The 17,447-nt window shown below is 34.8% G+C and overlaps 1 protein-coding gene across 2 annotated transcripts in view; it reads right to left on the reverse strand.

Moving 5' to 3' along the window:
- Window positions 1-764: 764 nt before the first annotated feature.
- SLIT2 (slit guidance ligand 2) overlaps window positions 765-17,447 on the reverse strand; it is a 231,580-nt gene continuing 214,897 nt past the window's right edge. For both annotated transcript variants that reach the window (XM_065735731.1, XM_065735730.1), the window contains 7 exons: window positions 16,826-16,963; window positions 16,039-16,279; window positions 15,580-15,710; window positions 11,513-11,667; window positions 8,056-8,344; window positions 3,712-3,923; window positions 765-2,621 (listed from right to left, as the gene is read on the reverse strand). In XM_065735731.1, coding sequence (XP_065591803.1) covers window positions 2,380-2,621; window positions 3,712-3,923; window positions 8,056-8,344; window positions 11,513-11,667; window positions 15,580-15,710; window positions 16,039-16,279; window positions 16,826-16,963 — 1,408 coding nt within the window. In that variant the 3' untranslated portion in view covers window positions 765-2,379. The remainder of the gene's footprint in view (window positions 2,622-3,711; window positions 3,924-8,055; window positions 8,345-11,512; window positions 11,668-15,579; window positions 15,711-16,038; window positions 16,280-16,825; window positions 16,964-17,447) is intronic.

Consider the following 17,447-nt stretch of genomic DNA (forward strand, 5'->3'; position numbering starts at 1 on the left):
CTAACACTGTTTGAACAACGTCGCTCCTCTTCCTCTGTCGGCATGAGGACAGAAATTGGTCGAGCTCCAGATACTCGGTACAAGCATTTTGGCTGCACACAGAAACATAATAGTGTTTCTCCAAGAATGATATATAAGTAGTATTTTGCAAAAAGACTTCTTCCTGAAAGCTTCTAATACATAAGAAAGATTATCTAGAAGTCACAGGAACAAAAAAGGCTGCATGTTAAAGGCAGTTTCATTCAGTATTTAGACAATTTCTAAGACAAACTGCATAAAATAAATACAGCAGTGTATGCGAAAATTGTATTACAGAAGAGAAACGACTTAAAAGTATCCTATCCAATCCATCTAATGGCTGAAACTTAAAATGCTTAGTTAAAAATTAGTGGAAATAAAGCTTTCTGAAGAATCAAGTTACTTGAACACTGTCAAGATACCAATTTTATAACCATTAAAATACCAGGATAGACTTAATTTGCCATTACACCCAGTGCACTTTATTTATTTATAAGTCTTCAGTTAATTTTACTATGGGTCCTGCTGTGTTCATAAGGAACTGATATTCTCAGATGTCCTTGCCTGTAGGTGCAATAATTCCAAATATAACTCCTTCAGATTTCCAGCAATGAATACACTAGAACTAGAGTTGAGTTTAATTCTTTTTTTTTTTTATACCAAATACTTTTTGCAACTACAAGTGTTTAATTAAAGGCTGTTAGACAATTTGAACTTTTCAGAAGAATACAAATAAAAACTGTTAGTGAAGTAAATATCTGTTTAATTTACAAACATCAGTAGCATTACTGATATCAGTCCAAATAAGACAAAGCACACTGCATTACACATGTACATCTAACTTTCTTTTGTAAAAAAAATAATAAAATAAAATTGAAAAACATCTGCATTTTTACAGGGTACCCTGGGTTTTACTGAAAGAAGAACACAACCCACTATTAATGATTACCAATTCTACATTATAATTTAGCAGCAACATGTTAACGTGGGGAACATTAGGGCAGTAAAGTAGCTTTATTATTTGGGGAAAGTCACAGTTCTTGATAGCAGAGCCTTTTTTTCTTTATTAAAAAAAGGGAAAGAGCTCCACGGGAATATTAATTTATAAAGATCTACCTTCTAATGTCATTTTCTACATGCCAGCTCATTTTCTGTAAGTACTGTATATAGGGAAAATTAATTTCTCTACAATTGCCACCTAGCGTAAAAGACATTTTCTGTCACACATTACAGGTTCCTGGAAGGTGTCCTGAATATCTGCTGTACGTGAAAACTGCAGATTGTCATCACTTTCAGATTCAGTGACACCAAGTGGTCAGATTCTAAGGAAAAGAAAAGGGAAAAGCAGAGGGGAGAAACAGACCAAAAACATTTACCCCAAGACGACATGCTACGTTAGTTCTATTGCAAAAAATCCTGATTTTTAAGTCTTTTTCTTAAAAAAAAAATACAAAAATACTGGGACAAATATAAATTAATATATATTAAAGCATTGAAAAACAGTAAAAGGGATGACCTAGAAGGGTTAAGTACAAAGTACTTTGATACAATAAATATTTCTCAATGAAACCGAATACTGTATAGAGTTGTTTTTAGAACTCATAGAAACAGAAATCCATATTATTACTAATTTATCCATCAATAATCTATTTTCATCATTCCCCAAACATTTATATTACAAAAAATTAATACTGGAAAAGGGCAGATAAACACTTTTTGTACGCTTCTTTTGTTAACATGCTGACATAAAAGTGTACATCATCAGGAGATTTCAGGATTATAGTATATTCTCATATCTCCCATTTCCCATCCGCTAAATGGGACCTCATCTTCTCAAGATGCTTAATAATTCTGAAAGAGAAAAATGTACTTCGTACAATTATTATCTCTGTATGGTCTGATTCTTTTCACTCATAATGCATCCTCATCCATAAGTAAGTGATTGGTATGCTCTGTCAAGACAATAAAATATACTGATACGAAAACGAAAAAACAAGACCCACGTTCCAGTCAGCATTTCATCTCTGAGCTGTTAAGCTGAAAGTCTCGTATGTATAGTGTCAGTGTATCTTCAGCATGTTATAAAGAAGAATCCATGTTAAAAGTAGTTAAGTTTCCCATCACTGTTGCAATGTTACCAGGTCTTTTTTTTTCTTCAAAGCTCCTCGTGGTTACGAGAAGTCTTAGTTCAAGCACTTGAATCTTTTTTCAAATGAAGAAAAAGTCTTTATTCTCATAATAAAAATAAGTCTGTTCTGTATTTTACAATATATTTCAAATATTTCCACTATGAAGCATTAATTAGTCCGACACGGTCAATAAGTATACAACATTTTCAAAAGACAAGTGTGACAGGAACACTTAGGAGGGACAATTTGTACAGCCACACTTCACCACTTTTTCAATCTCGTCCACAAATGACGACCCATCAGTGCATTCAAAAGAGTATTTCCGTCTCTTGCTCCTTAGTGGTCCACAGCACTGCCCGGTTGAACATCCCCCTTTACATTCTAGTCTCGATACCTTCTTGGTCGTCTGGCACGCAGCATACCCTTGCTGCTTTTGGTAGTAATCTCGGATTCGTTCCCCTCGACAAGAGATTTCTGCAGAAAACAACATTTAAAATAAGAGATGCGTTTCTGAGATACAGGTCAAAGAACGGTTGACGTTGCTGAAAAAGATGCTCTATTTCTAATTGCAGTTGAAAATGGCATTTTACTTTGGCTCAGGCACATAATGGAAACTAGTTGTTCTATCAAGCATAATTTGATTAATGCTGAGTTTTATTTCCTATACCTCTTATTTTCAGTAAAGTTTATATTATGTATATGTAAACCATAAATACAAAGCTATTACAATGACAAGAAAATTGGAAGCTTAAATCTTTTCCTTTTTTTTTTTTTTTTTATAAAAATATACATCTTCTGTTCTTACATTGCTAGCAGCTGGTTCTGTTTACCATAGGAAAATGTTTTAGAGAGCATGCAATTTAATTTATTAGACCTGGAGTTTAATATTATTCAATCTGTTATTTAATACTAGTTACATTCCACTAACTTCATAAATTACTGAGGTATAAAACCAGCAAAAAATGACATCTGTTAAAAGTTCTACAACCATATTCTTCTATTCACATCTATGTACAATACAAAATAAATGCCATCTGGGGTAAGGGGAAGAGAGGGAGAGGGAGAACTTTGATAGAGAAAGGAAAAAGGTAGGGGAAAAAGTCATCCTGTTTTCATCCATCTCACCTGCATAATTCGCTGTGATAAATCAGTTGAAGCTGAGAGGTCAAAAGTAGAGTTTGTGATAAAACTAGGAGCAGAATCATTGGATTTGGCTTCTCAGTTGCAGAAAGCAGAGAAACAATAAATACAGAAAGATACAGCAGGTAAAAGGTAGTAGTTAAATATTGTAAAAATGTGTTTCTGAATAAAGGCAAAAAAATAAAAAAGATGTTTTCACAGCAAAACGTTTGGTGAAAAATCTTCAAAATGTAAATAAATTCATGGGAAAAGTTTGATCCTTCTCTCACTGAGATAAATTCTTATGGTAAAAAAAAAGCAACAAATGTGTGTATTGTGGAGGAAAAAAAAGTTGGTAATGTTGTTGGCTGTTCATGCGTAATTAAACAAACCTCATTTCTAAGACCAAAGCAAGAACGTGATTTTTGAATTTTATTTTTTTTACCTTTATCACAGTTGTCCCCCGTGTATCCGCTGCTGCATTCGCAATATGGTTTCCCAAGTCCTGAAAGCCTGCATTTGCCATGTTTACACCTGATGGATTGGCAGGGGTTAAACAGCATTTCCTCTTCATCACAGAGGACTCCCCCATGTCCCTGCAGGCATTTACAACTGTATGAAAATGCATTGATCGGCAAGCAGGTACCATGCACACATCTACAGGGGAAACAAGCCCAAGAGAATAAAAATAAATTATTCATCAAAGTTTAGGCTAAGCAACATTAACTACAAGTACTTTGGACTGTACTCAGAAGAAATTGCTTTTGTTTCTAATAGACTTTTTCAGTGAGATGCAGTGAAGTGGTTTATAAGGTTTAATAATTGGTATGCAGTTTTACACAAAACAAGCTGCACTACAGGACTCACCAGAAAGCAACCACTGTAGATGTGTTATGGAGTACTTTTATAGGCCACAGTTACCCAAGCCAACACTTTCTATCTAAAATTTTAGCATGATTTCAAGAACACAGCAAGATTGAGACCAAGTGTAACCCATCAGAATTAAGTAAAATAGAAAGGATACTCACCTGAAATTTTGGCTCTTATATCATTAAAAAAAAATCACGCTGTCATTTATGAAGTATGGGCTCCCAGCACAAAGACAGCTCAGATACTTCCTAACTAAAACTTTTCTGGTATGAGCAATGGAAGTTTCAAAGCTGAACACATTCCCTTGCTACTTCAGATGCGTTAGTTCGCAATGAAAACTGCCAGTAGTGTGGCCACATAATGTATGAGCCAGCAGTACTCAGATAGAACTCATGAAGAAAGTCACACTAGGTTAGGCTGTGTGTTATCAAGTCTTGCCTGAGTGTTTTAAATCAGCTACTCTCTCAGTTGGCCTACTGTAAATGTTGGTGGCAAGCTCAAATCTTGTTAGACAGAAAGAAAGGCTGTAAGCTCATGCATCTGCTAAGTCCTGATATACAGAATGCAAAGCTTGTCTTACTTTTCTGATAGGGGGGTGGTGTATCCTGAAAGGAGGATGTTTAATTACCTGTTCCTGTATGTAATCAGAAGTTTAGGGGAATTCACCTACTGATGAAAACATCACCAATGACTACCAGTGACTTGCAATAAAATCACTTCTCTTTTGAGATTTGGTGGCACAGGGTAAATACTTTTCTTCCCAGAAATAGTGTTACTGCCTTTTATGACTATCTTGGTACACAAGTTTTCTATCTACAAATTGTTTCCTAGGAAGACAGCAAAGATTCCTCTGTAGGGAGCAGTGCAACCCTGATACTCAAGATCATTTTCACCCTAATGTTACTCCTCTCTATACTGTAAGATTTCTGAACCCTCAGATTCCTTAGCTATTTGTGGCAGCCACCTAAATAAATATGTAAATAAACAAGAAGCTTCAGATGAAAAAGAAACTGCATTTGATAGAAAACAAAAGACTTCGTTTCAATTTGGAAGAAAAATATGTCATTTCATAGTAAAAAAAAAAAAAAGAGCACTTAAGAATATGTCATTTAAAAATTTTGTACATTAACAGTCTGTGTTTCTAGTAACTTTTTGCTTTGTACTCTACTCCTTCAATACCGTAAGACATTTGGTAAAACTGCAAAGAATGCACAACATGTTTTAAGTTTGACAAACCTGAATTAACTATTAAGAACCTGTTTCAGTTTATAAATATCACCAAGTTCCACTCATCAGTGACATATACATTGCAGTTCTCTATCTGTATGCTTAATTCTGTGCAATAAGTATGGTGTAGCTACAAGGACAAAGAGTATCACAAGACATATCCATCAGAGGAGATTCAAATGGAAGGTAAAACACACAGCCTCCAATTGCTTATCCAGTTAGAGATTAAACACTGCAAATGTAAAACTAACTAGTAGCTTAATGACCTCCAAGTTCCCCAAGAGTCTGTACTTCTGAAGGAATTATGTTCCCCACAGAATTCAAAATTGTTCCTGTGGTCTTATATTCCAAGACTGTTAGATTAAGCAACAGTTGGAGGCTCAGACAGTGTCACAGTGCAGCTAGTTTTCATTTAGTCTTCCTCATCTTTAGCATTATATCTATTTACCACTCATGAAAAAACCACATTCTGGACGTCTGATCTTTGAAACTACTCAGGCAACGCCAACATCACGTCCTATTCTACAAAGGCTGTTTCAGATACCAAAGCAATCTGTGTCAGGATTTTTGGTAGGATTTTGCTTGATTTAAAGATGATTAAATCTTAGCTAATGCCAGTTTTCTCACTTTTGCTTCCACCTGTTCTTTGAAGCCCTAAATTTCATCTTCAGACTGTACTGAAAGGAACATCAAGCTAAGTGCAAACTCTCAGGCACAGTTTCAGCTTATCTAATTTTAGTACCTATGTCAGGCATTCGTTAGATTTATAATTGCCGTAATACACTCATGAAGAGAAACAAGCTTGCCCATAAGGTTATTAAACCTTAGCATGAGGTCTAATTTACTCCTAAGCAATGCTTCTTCCTGTACCGACTTGAGAGCAATCTTTGGTCAGTATATTCCTAACTCAAACACCTGGGTTTACATAAGATAAATCAAAGCCTTAAGTTTTTTCATGGTGCGCACAATCTCTAGGAAATCCTCTACATTTTCAAAACAGAGATTATAGTGGCAATTCTGTTTACAGATAAAGTGAAATATTATATTGGACTAGGTGGAAAAAAAGGCATCTATTCATTAGACAGGATTTAGAGATGCATCAGGAAATGGAAAATCAAATTCCCCAGGAAGCAAAGAACAATGAAGACCTCCATCATTCCAAATAAATAGTTTTTGGTTTGGCTTTTTCATACAAGAGCTCACAGTACTGTATACAACTGAATCAAAAACAATATTTGCAAGAGCTAGCAAAACACTACTATTGTTCTCACTTAATTTCATCCTTGAAAGAAATTCCAAATTGTATGTATCTAATACTTGCCAATTTTTTTAATTCACTACAAGAAATATCCAGACTGGGTATTTGTATAGTTGCAAAAATCTAATAATCTAATATTTCAAAGATACTTTAAAGAATCTTAAGAGTTCTTTTAACATAGAACTTGATGGCAGAGTTCCATATTATTTTTGTTACTGAAGTATAAAATAGATGTAAGAGACTGAGATTCAGCATTTATATATTTTAACCTGCTGTGACTTTCTTTCTTTCTCTCAAGAAACCATGAAAGAAGACAGCGTAAGAAAAAAAACTCATAAATAACTGAGTGCTGCAATAATATCCCTCGAAATTTCATTGCTATGTCTCTGGGAAGATTCAAGTTTTGATAGCATTGAAACAATCCATAACCAGTGTAAACAAAACATCCTAATTAGTATATAAAAAGCATTAAAGGATGAGTCTCTAAACACACACTATGTCAAAAGATCACTTAAACATCATTTTATATGGGAGTCAAAAATCATCTTATTAGAATCTCCAAGAGAAGCTAGGGCACTGGTTCACAAAAATAAAAAAAATTATGCAGATCAGAGCGCTGAAAAAAATCCAGACAGGCCCTTTAAAAAGAAACTTTAGTAAGGACAGTTGTAAAGGTAGACAGAGAGGCATCTTATTGCACATGATCAATAGATCCCGAAGGACTGAACTTCTGAAGTTTCTGATCTTCTTGTGCTGGGAGATTATGAACCAATAAATGGAACATGTCTCTATTTATAAGATGAACACACATATAAATACTTCAGATATGTATATGTTTCTATCTATATCTATCTTTATATACATACACATATGTATAGAAGACCTACTATATAAACATACATTGAAAATGTTCTAGTTAAGTCTGCAAAAAGAATTAACACACATGTAGTTAAACAGAAGTTTGCCATAAAGGTAGCCAAAATGTGGGGTATTGTGGAAATATAAAGCTATCAGATTGGATCGAGTTAAATAAATAAATAAATAACCACACTAATAATAATAATTATATATTCTAATAAAAAAGTTGCCTTTTTCCATTTGGCAAGTTTCTCTAAGTGACTTTTGTATCAAATCTCATTCCAATAGCTGCCCTTGCATCTGTGTCATTCATTGCAAAACTAGTCAGAAGCATACTAAGAGCACAGTCCCCAATCATACCTCACGTTATGGCTACAGGCAGAACTTCTGTGTGATGAATTTATCTGCTCCCCTACATTTTCTTATTGAGTTTAATTTAACTTGGATGCTGTTTTCACTTTTAAATGTCCGGCATATTTTGTTTCTTGCTGAACTGCAAACTTTTTATGAAAAAAAAAAATCTAAGGAAAATTATATGCATATTACACTACTGCTTTGTCTTGAGGAAGGACATACTTATTTCCGAGACACGGGTCATTAGTTTGTTGATCACAGAGGGGTCCAGTCCATCCTCCTTCACACTCACAGGAAAAGCCTGACTGGCTGGTAGCATGGCATGTTCCATGCACACAAACTTTCTTGTGACAAGGCTCGCAACCTGGCAGAATTCCCACTTGCAGTGGCACATTTCTGAAGTCCTGGAGTTCGCTGTTGATATACAGATTACGGATACAGCCATGGAAGCTTGTGCCATTCTGTCCTGGAGACTGGCGTAGAGCTGCAATGTTATTTTTCACAGGCATGCCTAGGAAATTAATAACAGCAAATAATGAATGTAATTTTTGGTATTGATTTTTTAAATGTTTTTTAAAAATATACTTATCCCGATGGAATTATTCTTAGATATTCAGTCTACAAGAATGAGCAATGAGCAAGTATTTCAAATTGTCCTGGTTGTCAAGCATGCGTGCAAAACAACTCCAAAACAACATGTCTTTAGCTCCAGCTAAAGTGATGGATGCAAGAGTTCATGCAGGAAGCTCACAAATGGTGAAAAGTCAGATACATGACTCTTTGACCCAGTGCAATTAAGTCCAGGATGGTACATAGTACGTGAATCTTTGAAAAACAATAGATTTTGCCTCTTAGAAAAGTCATGCATCAAGATACTCAAATTCTGAAGAATTTAGAAACACCAGGTCATTGATCTGGAGTTGGAACACAGTGTGTTGAGCATTAGAAAATAATGTGTCTATCTAAAAATAAGTAAGTTAATGAGCTGCACAGGTGTATTCATGGGCAAAATTAGAAGTATTTACTGCAGGACTTAGGAATGTAACAACTACAGAAAGAGTTAATGTTCTGCACTGTTTCTCCTTAACCATGTAATGTGATAGATCTAATGGTTTTACGCAGCTACTAAGAGTGAACAGTTAAGAATAATGTAGAACTATACAACTGAATGAACTTGCCTTCCATTGAGAGGTTATTGTAATTTCATTGGGTTACTTTTCAGTGATTATATATATGAATAATATTGTGCCTATACTGCTTAAGAGTATAATCATCTCTGGTTTCATCAGCTAAGTAAGACAGGCTGATTATATTAAAGGACTCAAACCGCAAACAATCATTAATTTCTATTCCCTCAAAACTATTTGCCACATTTTCAAAAGTATGAGAAGGCCAAAACTTGTGCAAATGCTGCTCATTTTCTTTAAAAATATTTATTTTAAGACAAAGGTTCTTTATCAGTTGTGAAAGGTCTGCCACAGAAATGGTGCCAACATATTTCAGCTGAATTTTCTGAAAGGTTTGGTGTTGTTCTCCTTCCTCCTCCTCCTCTAAGATTTTCATCACAGAACCTGCCACAGGTAAATTAGAAAATGTATTGCTGAAGGTGGCAGATGGTAAGAACTCTATTAGATAACAGTAATACAAAAACACTGTTAGAATGACCATCTCATTAAAACGCTGTTAGAGGAGAGTGTCAGCAGATGAAAAGCTGCTGATGCCGTATCTGCGTCAGAAACAGGGACTTGTCTGGGACAAGGTGCCACACACAACTGGTAAAATAAGCTCTAATTTCTGAAAGAAAAATGTGAAGTACCATTGAAGTCTGTGACTCCATTAAAGAGTTTTTGAGAAGAACGTTTATCCCTTTGGACTTCTTATCAAAAGCCACAGGCTTTCAATATAATATCTTGAAAATCATTACAGAAATGCTGAAAATATCTAATGTGTGTAGCCTGACCTCAAAAAAGCCACACAGTTGGAAAAATGCTTAAAAAGTTGCACAAATTAACTTCTTTCTATAAAAAAAAATAAAATATGCCTTCCAAACCGACCAAAATAATTGTCACCCAGGAATAACTTTGTCCAAAAAAAAAAAAAAAAAAGAGAGAGGCAAAACCATAAAAGGGCTTGCTGTCAAGTCTGAATTTCATTCATCCTGCCAGCTGAGGTGATGCTTACCAGAAATGCCATTTTAAAAGGAAGGTGATAAGAGTAAGTGTAAGTTACATGATGATATAGGTGTCAAAGTAAGACTTTGGCAAAGATAAGAATACCGCATAAAATTCTAGTGAGAATTTGAGTTCTTAACTGAAGGATGTGTGATCATGTTCTTCAAAAATTCCAGATAGAGTATGAAAAAAAATGAATGAATCTAAAAAAGATAAGTAAAATAATGGAAAAAAAAGAGAGAAATTTAACTGTCTCAAAGATTTTGAAGATAATAATTATACAAATATAGATAGAAAACAAAAGTTTAACAGATGAGTAGATGCCCACTATTTTTTGCTCTTTAATAATAATATAAAAATAATAATGTGCTTCTAATAGCGGATTTCATTCTGTTTTGAATTAACATTTTTTATGACAGCTGGAAGGGTTTTTTGCTTGGAGACTGAATACGAAGAACGGAAATAGAGGCAACACAGGATATCTCTAAAGCATATGCTATATGATGAAAGAGACTCCTGCTCTTAGGAATCAGATCACTGGAGGAAAAAGTCATTTTTGAAAATTGTTTATTCTGATAATTCATGATGATTACAGATTAATATGTGTCTTTTAATGGAGACACATCTGTAGGGTGAAGAAGAAAGGAAGAGAACTGCACATCATAAATCACAGCTGAGTGTTAGCACTGCACAAAATGAATGTCTGTACTTGGAAGTACAGAATCGTTTCATTAGCAGATACCCACAGCAGACAGGGCAATCTTTCTGCACTCATCTCAATAGTCTTAGCAGTCATTAAACAACAAATGGATGTTGACAATGCAAGTAAGCAAGCACAGTGTCTTATGTGAATCAAGGACTTTCCCTCCTTTCAAAAAAATGTGACTCTGTACACTACATAAATAACACTTCAGAAATGATATACATGAAAAAATAGATGTGCTTCCACAAAGCAATCCCCCTTTGAAGATCTGTGACATAAAGGAATTGTAAAGGCAGTTCATATATCCAACAATATTCTTTTCACTTCTAGTGTAAGGAATCATGACCTAATGCTGAATTTTATCTTGTACTTATTTTTATCTTAGAAGGGAGTAAACAATAACCAAATACAGAAAGATTTGAAAAAACAAACAAATAAATAAAGTATTTACAGGAAAGAGTGGGAATTTTTAGAGACAAAAATAATCTTATCCCTTTTTACATGCAACTGAGGCATTTGTTACCTGGTTTAATAGGAGAAATTGACTGGCAACAGATGCAGTTTAGGAAGACATGCTTTATTTTTTCAAATAAATTCTAGGTAGAAGGGCATTGTTTATTTTTAGGGTACTAGCCACTCTTTCAATAACATCTGTTAATATTGAAACTATTGAGATAACAGCTCAGCTCTTGTTTCTTTTTCAGGTGTTATCTTCATGAATGGGTCTCTTACCATATGTTTATTAAGGTATACTACCGGACTAAATTAGCTGATACTATTTATAGAAGCAGTAAGAACCTCTTACCTCCTACATACAGTGGAGAGTCAAAATTCAAAGTGGATTGCTTGGATAAATTGGTAATTATCTTGGGGCTTCCTCCATCAATAGACAAAGACAGAATCTGATCCATGGCTAGCAGCTCCACAATGTGGAAATTGCCATCGTTAATAGTTTCCACACTGCAAAATAAACATTAATTTAAAACAGCTGATGCTCTTGTTAGAATGATTTCGATCTTCTTTCTCTTGACAGCTAACACAGCTTCAGAACAAAGCTTCTCATAGAGTGCAGTTTCCAGAAAACTAGATTTACTTGCATGCATGCATAAGAGCTAATACAATGTAATAACCCTTCAATAACACTCTATTAGTAATATGTTCTGAAATTACTAATAGCCCATTTTATTTCATTATTATCAAACAATGAACTGTGTAACAGTGGATATTCTAAACAGTTGAACTACATTTACTAGGCAGGAAGACAAACGCCCAAAATCTTGTTTCATGCAAAGACCTTATTTGTCTGTATGTGTTTATGTATCCTATCCTACATGTTGCACAGTAGTGAATTTACATATTCTGCAAGTAGGAAGGAATGAATTGACTTCAGTGATAATATCAACTTAGTTTAATGGAATATGGAACTGCATCTAATCTTAGTCCTGCCAGACAAAGTCATATCATTGATCCAGGGAGCTCTACTGATGCTAGCAATAAAATAATTTGTATTGTTTTCCAGGCCTGGTTATTTCTGTGTTCAGATTCTGGCTTGTGCTATAAATACTGTAGCTTTTTTTTGTTGTTGTTTTCTGGCCTGTGTATACCATTTCCTTCTACTTATTCGCAGAAAGGAAAATGCCTGAAGCACATCAAGCTGAGAAGGCTTATTTCAAGCATGTTGCTTATGCTGTGCAAGTACAAGCCTACACATTAAAGTTACTGAGCACAAGAAACATCTGTCAGTGCTTACTGACCTCGATATTACACAGCAAATATTTTAACACAGTTTAAGTACATCAGAGAGGAAAGTCCCAGAACCATTCCGTTCTGGGACTGAATATATCATTGTACTTAAATTACTTCTAGTTCATTTTCAACTGGAGTTAGGAGCTAAATGTGTGACTGCATGGATGTTATGACAATAAGCTGTAGTCCAGGGACCAGACATTATTACCATTCCCATGACAGCATCTATTTGCTTCATAATACCATCAAACAAGTTAGTTTAAGCCTTTGAAAAGTAATTTAAATAAACCAATTGTATGATGTTAGTCTGAGATGGACAGAACAGTGATACAGACAGTGAGTTCTTCTCATTAGAAAAGCAGTATAGTTGAAAAGGATTAGCTTCCTAAATCTCAGGGCAAAAATCAAGCAAATTACCTTTTAACATCCTTAGTGATGCTTTAATTAACCTAACTGCTTTTTTCCTGAAACAGATCAGAAGTGCTCAGATAGTTGTTTACAGCTGTGGCACATTAAGCAGCTTCTCTGCTCTTTATTACCAACTTCAGCTATCCAGGCCCAGACCAGTAAGGATATACAAGGTTCTTGCATAGTAGCATGTATGCTTCACATAAGCTTAGTTCTACATAGATGAGCAAATGCACAGTGCAGACGCTGGCAGAATAAGCGCTTTTCAGGAATGCGGAGAAGGGAGAACAACCAAGAGGTTCTGTTTCAGAGTGCAATAGTTCTAAAAAGTATGATCTATTCAATTTATTAAGAAACTGTTTGCTTGATCAAGCAACAAGAAATCTGCCAGAATTAACATATTTTGTACATTTCAATGAATCTAGGAAAAGAAAATTGTGTCAAGAAATAGAAATGAATGTGACTTAAGGAAACAAGAAATTCTAATATGCTCTTCTTCCAAGGCAGCAAACACTTTAAAACTTAAGGACCTTTACACTGTAATATTTACAAGGATGAGAGCAACACAGAACATGTGTTTTTATAGGGGAGGTCATTCTATGGATGTATAAAACAAGGTGTAAAGGGAATGCATCTCTCTTAAGAGTAATTATAAAAAGCTTCTAGGTTTACATGTTTTACTGGTTAAAAAAAAAGTAATCCAGAAAGAGGAGCCCTCCTAGGTAAAGGTCGTTTACATTAAAGGGGAAATAAACACAAAGCATATTGGTGCAATAGTTCCGGCCAGTGCACTTGTGTTATCCCACTGGAGAATAAAAAGTGAAATGCATAGGTCCTAATGGAAAGCTCTAAGAAAAACTGATTTAAGGCTTCTGGAACTCTGTAGAAGAATAATGATTTGAGAAGAAATATTCACGTATTTCCAGTAAATATGTGATGCAGATGGCTTTATAGAAACCTGTATGAATATGTTTCTTTTTTATGAAAATAAAACATTTAATATTTTAAAACAGGTGTCCAAAAGTGAAATGGATCAACTTTTTCCAAATAAAACATCTCCAGTCAATTAATATTCTTTTTTTGATCTAGGCATCATCGTCATATTATGTTGTTACTCTGACTGCTTTTGGGATGATGGCTCTTTCTTAGTAAACTCCCATTGGAAAAGCAGTTCTTATTCACTCTACCAAGCTAGACTGCTGTTATTGTTTGTTCTCCATATTTATCATGATTAAATCATCTGTTTGTAACTGTTTTGTTGCTACTACAAGCATTTCTGTAGGCTTTATAGCTCCCATTTGACTCCTTCTTAACACACCATTTCTTGACTACCATTTATACAATATAACTTCTGTTTGAATCTCTATTAGCTGTATATACATATTTGCATTTTGGCTTCTGTTTTTAGGCATCTCATCTTTGCTCACTGAAGTACCACTTGTCTTGTTCTTTTTGGCAACATTACATGTGAGTTAAATACATAAATCTTCTGTAAAGTCTGTTTTAATTTATACAATTAAAATACAGGTACTATTTCTACATGTTAAACCATTCCATGGAACTGTAATTGAAGTCATAAATCATATATTGCATCAGAAAACAGAAATTTTAAGATACCTATTGTAAAAGTCTATGATCTTACTAAACATCTTTATATTATATTTTGCAGAAATAACTTTATTTTCTGTGGAATGTTTCAAGTAATCTGCTAAAAACACAGTTCCCTTGATGCTATTAGTTTAGCATTGTTTCCCTGCTACATAAATGTAAGCTTTTGATTTTATACTGAGTGCAATCATTTCTAAAAATAGTGTATTTTCAACATTATGTCCCTAATAGAATACAGAACAGTGTCAGCTAACTACAATCTCCAGCAAAGAAATAAACACCAGGTAAAATTTTACAATGTAAGAGGAGTAATCACAGGAAAAAAACAAGACTTGGAGAAAACTCATTCAGTACTTCCCAATTACTGCTGAATGGGTTTATAGCAACAATAGGGCAGATGAAGGACAAGACGTGATGCTTGTTGTCTTTTTGCTCATGTTTGCAATGTCTGCCTGTAAATTCCTGAAATGAGAGATATAAAATCTCCTGGAAAATTCAGGTAATATTTTTTTTTTCAGAAAATCAGAGAAATTTCATTTTAAAAAGCTGAAAAACTATACAGCAGAAACAGATGTTGATTCTGACTCTTGATGACTCTGGGAGCAAAAGGCATTGATTTTTTAAGGTTAGTGACTTTTTTAGAATGTAGTTTTTAGCTTTCTCTACCATTGCCAGTGAAAAGTCACACTTTTTATACCTAACACAGAAAAGAAGAAAAACTGCCATTTCATTTCTGCTTATGCAGTGCAGTTATGCACGTTATCTTGCACACTAGGAAATTATTTGTCAGTAACACCTTGTGAAAAAAAAGCACACACACAACACTTTAACATCTTAGCTTTATACAAACATATAAATATACTACTGAAAGCAAACTTTTACTCAGTTTTAATTGATTAAATAATATGTTATACTTCTGACACATTAGAGTTACCTTCTGAGCCAAATCATGACTTCTGGCAATACTTTTTAATTACAAAATGTCTGATACTACATTCATTTGAACATATTTCTTCTAACCATCTCTTCAAAATACATGACTTTGATGTATTAATTATATATGTTTTTGTCCAGTTAGATTTTATTATTCTTTTTTGAATCTAGCTTCACCTGTAAATAGCAGAGGCTGGATAAGATCCTGTGTCATAACTGACCCTCACTCTACCACGGTACAGCTCTACTGCTATATGATCTTTATCGCCTTTGTAGAGTAGGATCCCACTGTCTTCGTCTGTGGCAATCTAATTAAAGAAAGAAACAATTAGAAATAATTAAAAATATTAAATCAAAATGCTGTAGTAAGCCTATCTCTGATTTTACTGATACAGTCTATTAATTAATTGTAAAAATCCTCATTGGTCGACACAGCAGTATTCTTTCTCTTCTTATCAATATGCTCATCTACTTCATAATGAACATAGAGTTATTCCAGTGACTGTCACATATTCTGAGCTCAAACTGTGAAGAGATCTTTAAATGAGCCAACGATTACTATGGGTACTTTTTTACACTATAAAAGATCGTTTACACTGCTTTCCAGATCAGAATCTGCAACACAAACAATCTTACCTGGAGAGTGATATTGGTTTGGGAGTGCATCTTAGCTGAAGGGATTTGTAGATAGGATTCTTTGTTGACAAAGTTTATACTTATGAGCTTTTCACATTTCTCACCCTGGTAGCCTGATAAACACTGGCAGATTGGTTCACTCTCTTTTACAATGCACTGGGCTCCATTTTGGCATTCATAATTATCACAAGGGCTGGTGCGAGGTAAAACCATTGGCGGTGAAAACTCACAAAACAAGCCACTAAATACAAATAGAAAAATGAGTATTTACAAAAGACAGTGTGACTGACATAACGAAGACATACGTAGAATCATAGAATGGCTTGGGTTAGAAGGGACCTCAAGGATCATCAAATTCCATTTCCTCTACCACAGGCAGGGTTGCCAGCCACTAGATCATAGAATCATAGAATGAATGGCTGGGCTGAAAAGGACCTTAAAGATCATCTAATTTCAACCCCTCTGCTGTGGGCAGGTTACCAACCACTCGAGCAGGCTGCCCAGAGACACATCCAGCCTTGCCTTGAAGGCCTTCAGGGATTGGGCATCCACAAACTCTCTGGGCATCATTAAAACCATTTAAAATCATTCTCTATTGTCCTATCGCTATGAACCTACGTAAACAGTTGTTCTGCCTCCTGTATATGCTTCCTTCAAGTACTGGAAGGCCATGAAGAGGTCTCCCTGGTGTCTTCTCTTCTCCAAGATCAACTAAAATATCAGATTGCCCAGTGCCCCATCCAACCTGGCCTTAAACATGTTTGTACTGTTTTCAGATCTTCCTCACCTGTATCCTTCTGGGCAAACACATGTATACCCATTAACTGCATCAGTACACTGTGCTCCATTTTTACATTTGTTGTCCTGGCAGTCATCAAAGTCAATATCACAGTGTTCACCTACATATCCAGGTGTGCAATCACATCTGTGAAATAGAAAAGCAAGTGGGATAACACAGTGCCTTTTAAAAATACCGAGTGCTAATGAGAAGGTTAACGCAGTTGTTTAAAACTTGAAACTTCAAAATGTTACCCTGGCTTTGTGTACCTTAATCATGTTATTATTTGGGGAATTTTCATTTCCAGGTTTTTCAGTTACACACGCTTACTCATTATTTGATGTTTTATCAAATAATTTGTGGTTGAAAATCTGGAGACCTCATGAATCATTTTGACAGTTCTTTGAATTTATGAGTAATGTAGAATGTTAACGGACATTGTAAGTGGCTGTGAACACTAAAAATAGTCAATATTCTTAGCTGCTGAAACAGACAAGTAATCCAAGGTTTGTATTATTCTGATGGATAATTTCTTTGCCAACTGAACAGCTAAGTATGGGCCAAAGATCCATTTATACCATTTAGAGGAACACAATTTTTTCCCCTTGAAGTTAAACCAGCCCAATTTACT

Source organism: Cyrtonyx montezumae, unplaced genomic scaffold (assembly GCF_038088225.1).
Source record: "Cyrtonyx montezumae isolate F1298 unplaced genomic scaffold, pur_monq_1.0 scaffold_2, whole genome shotgun sequence".
Taxonomy (NCBI): Eukaryota; Metazoa; Chordata; class Aves; order Galliformes; family Odontophoridae; genus Cyrtonyx; species Cyrtonyx montezumae.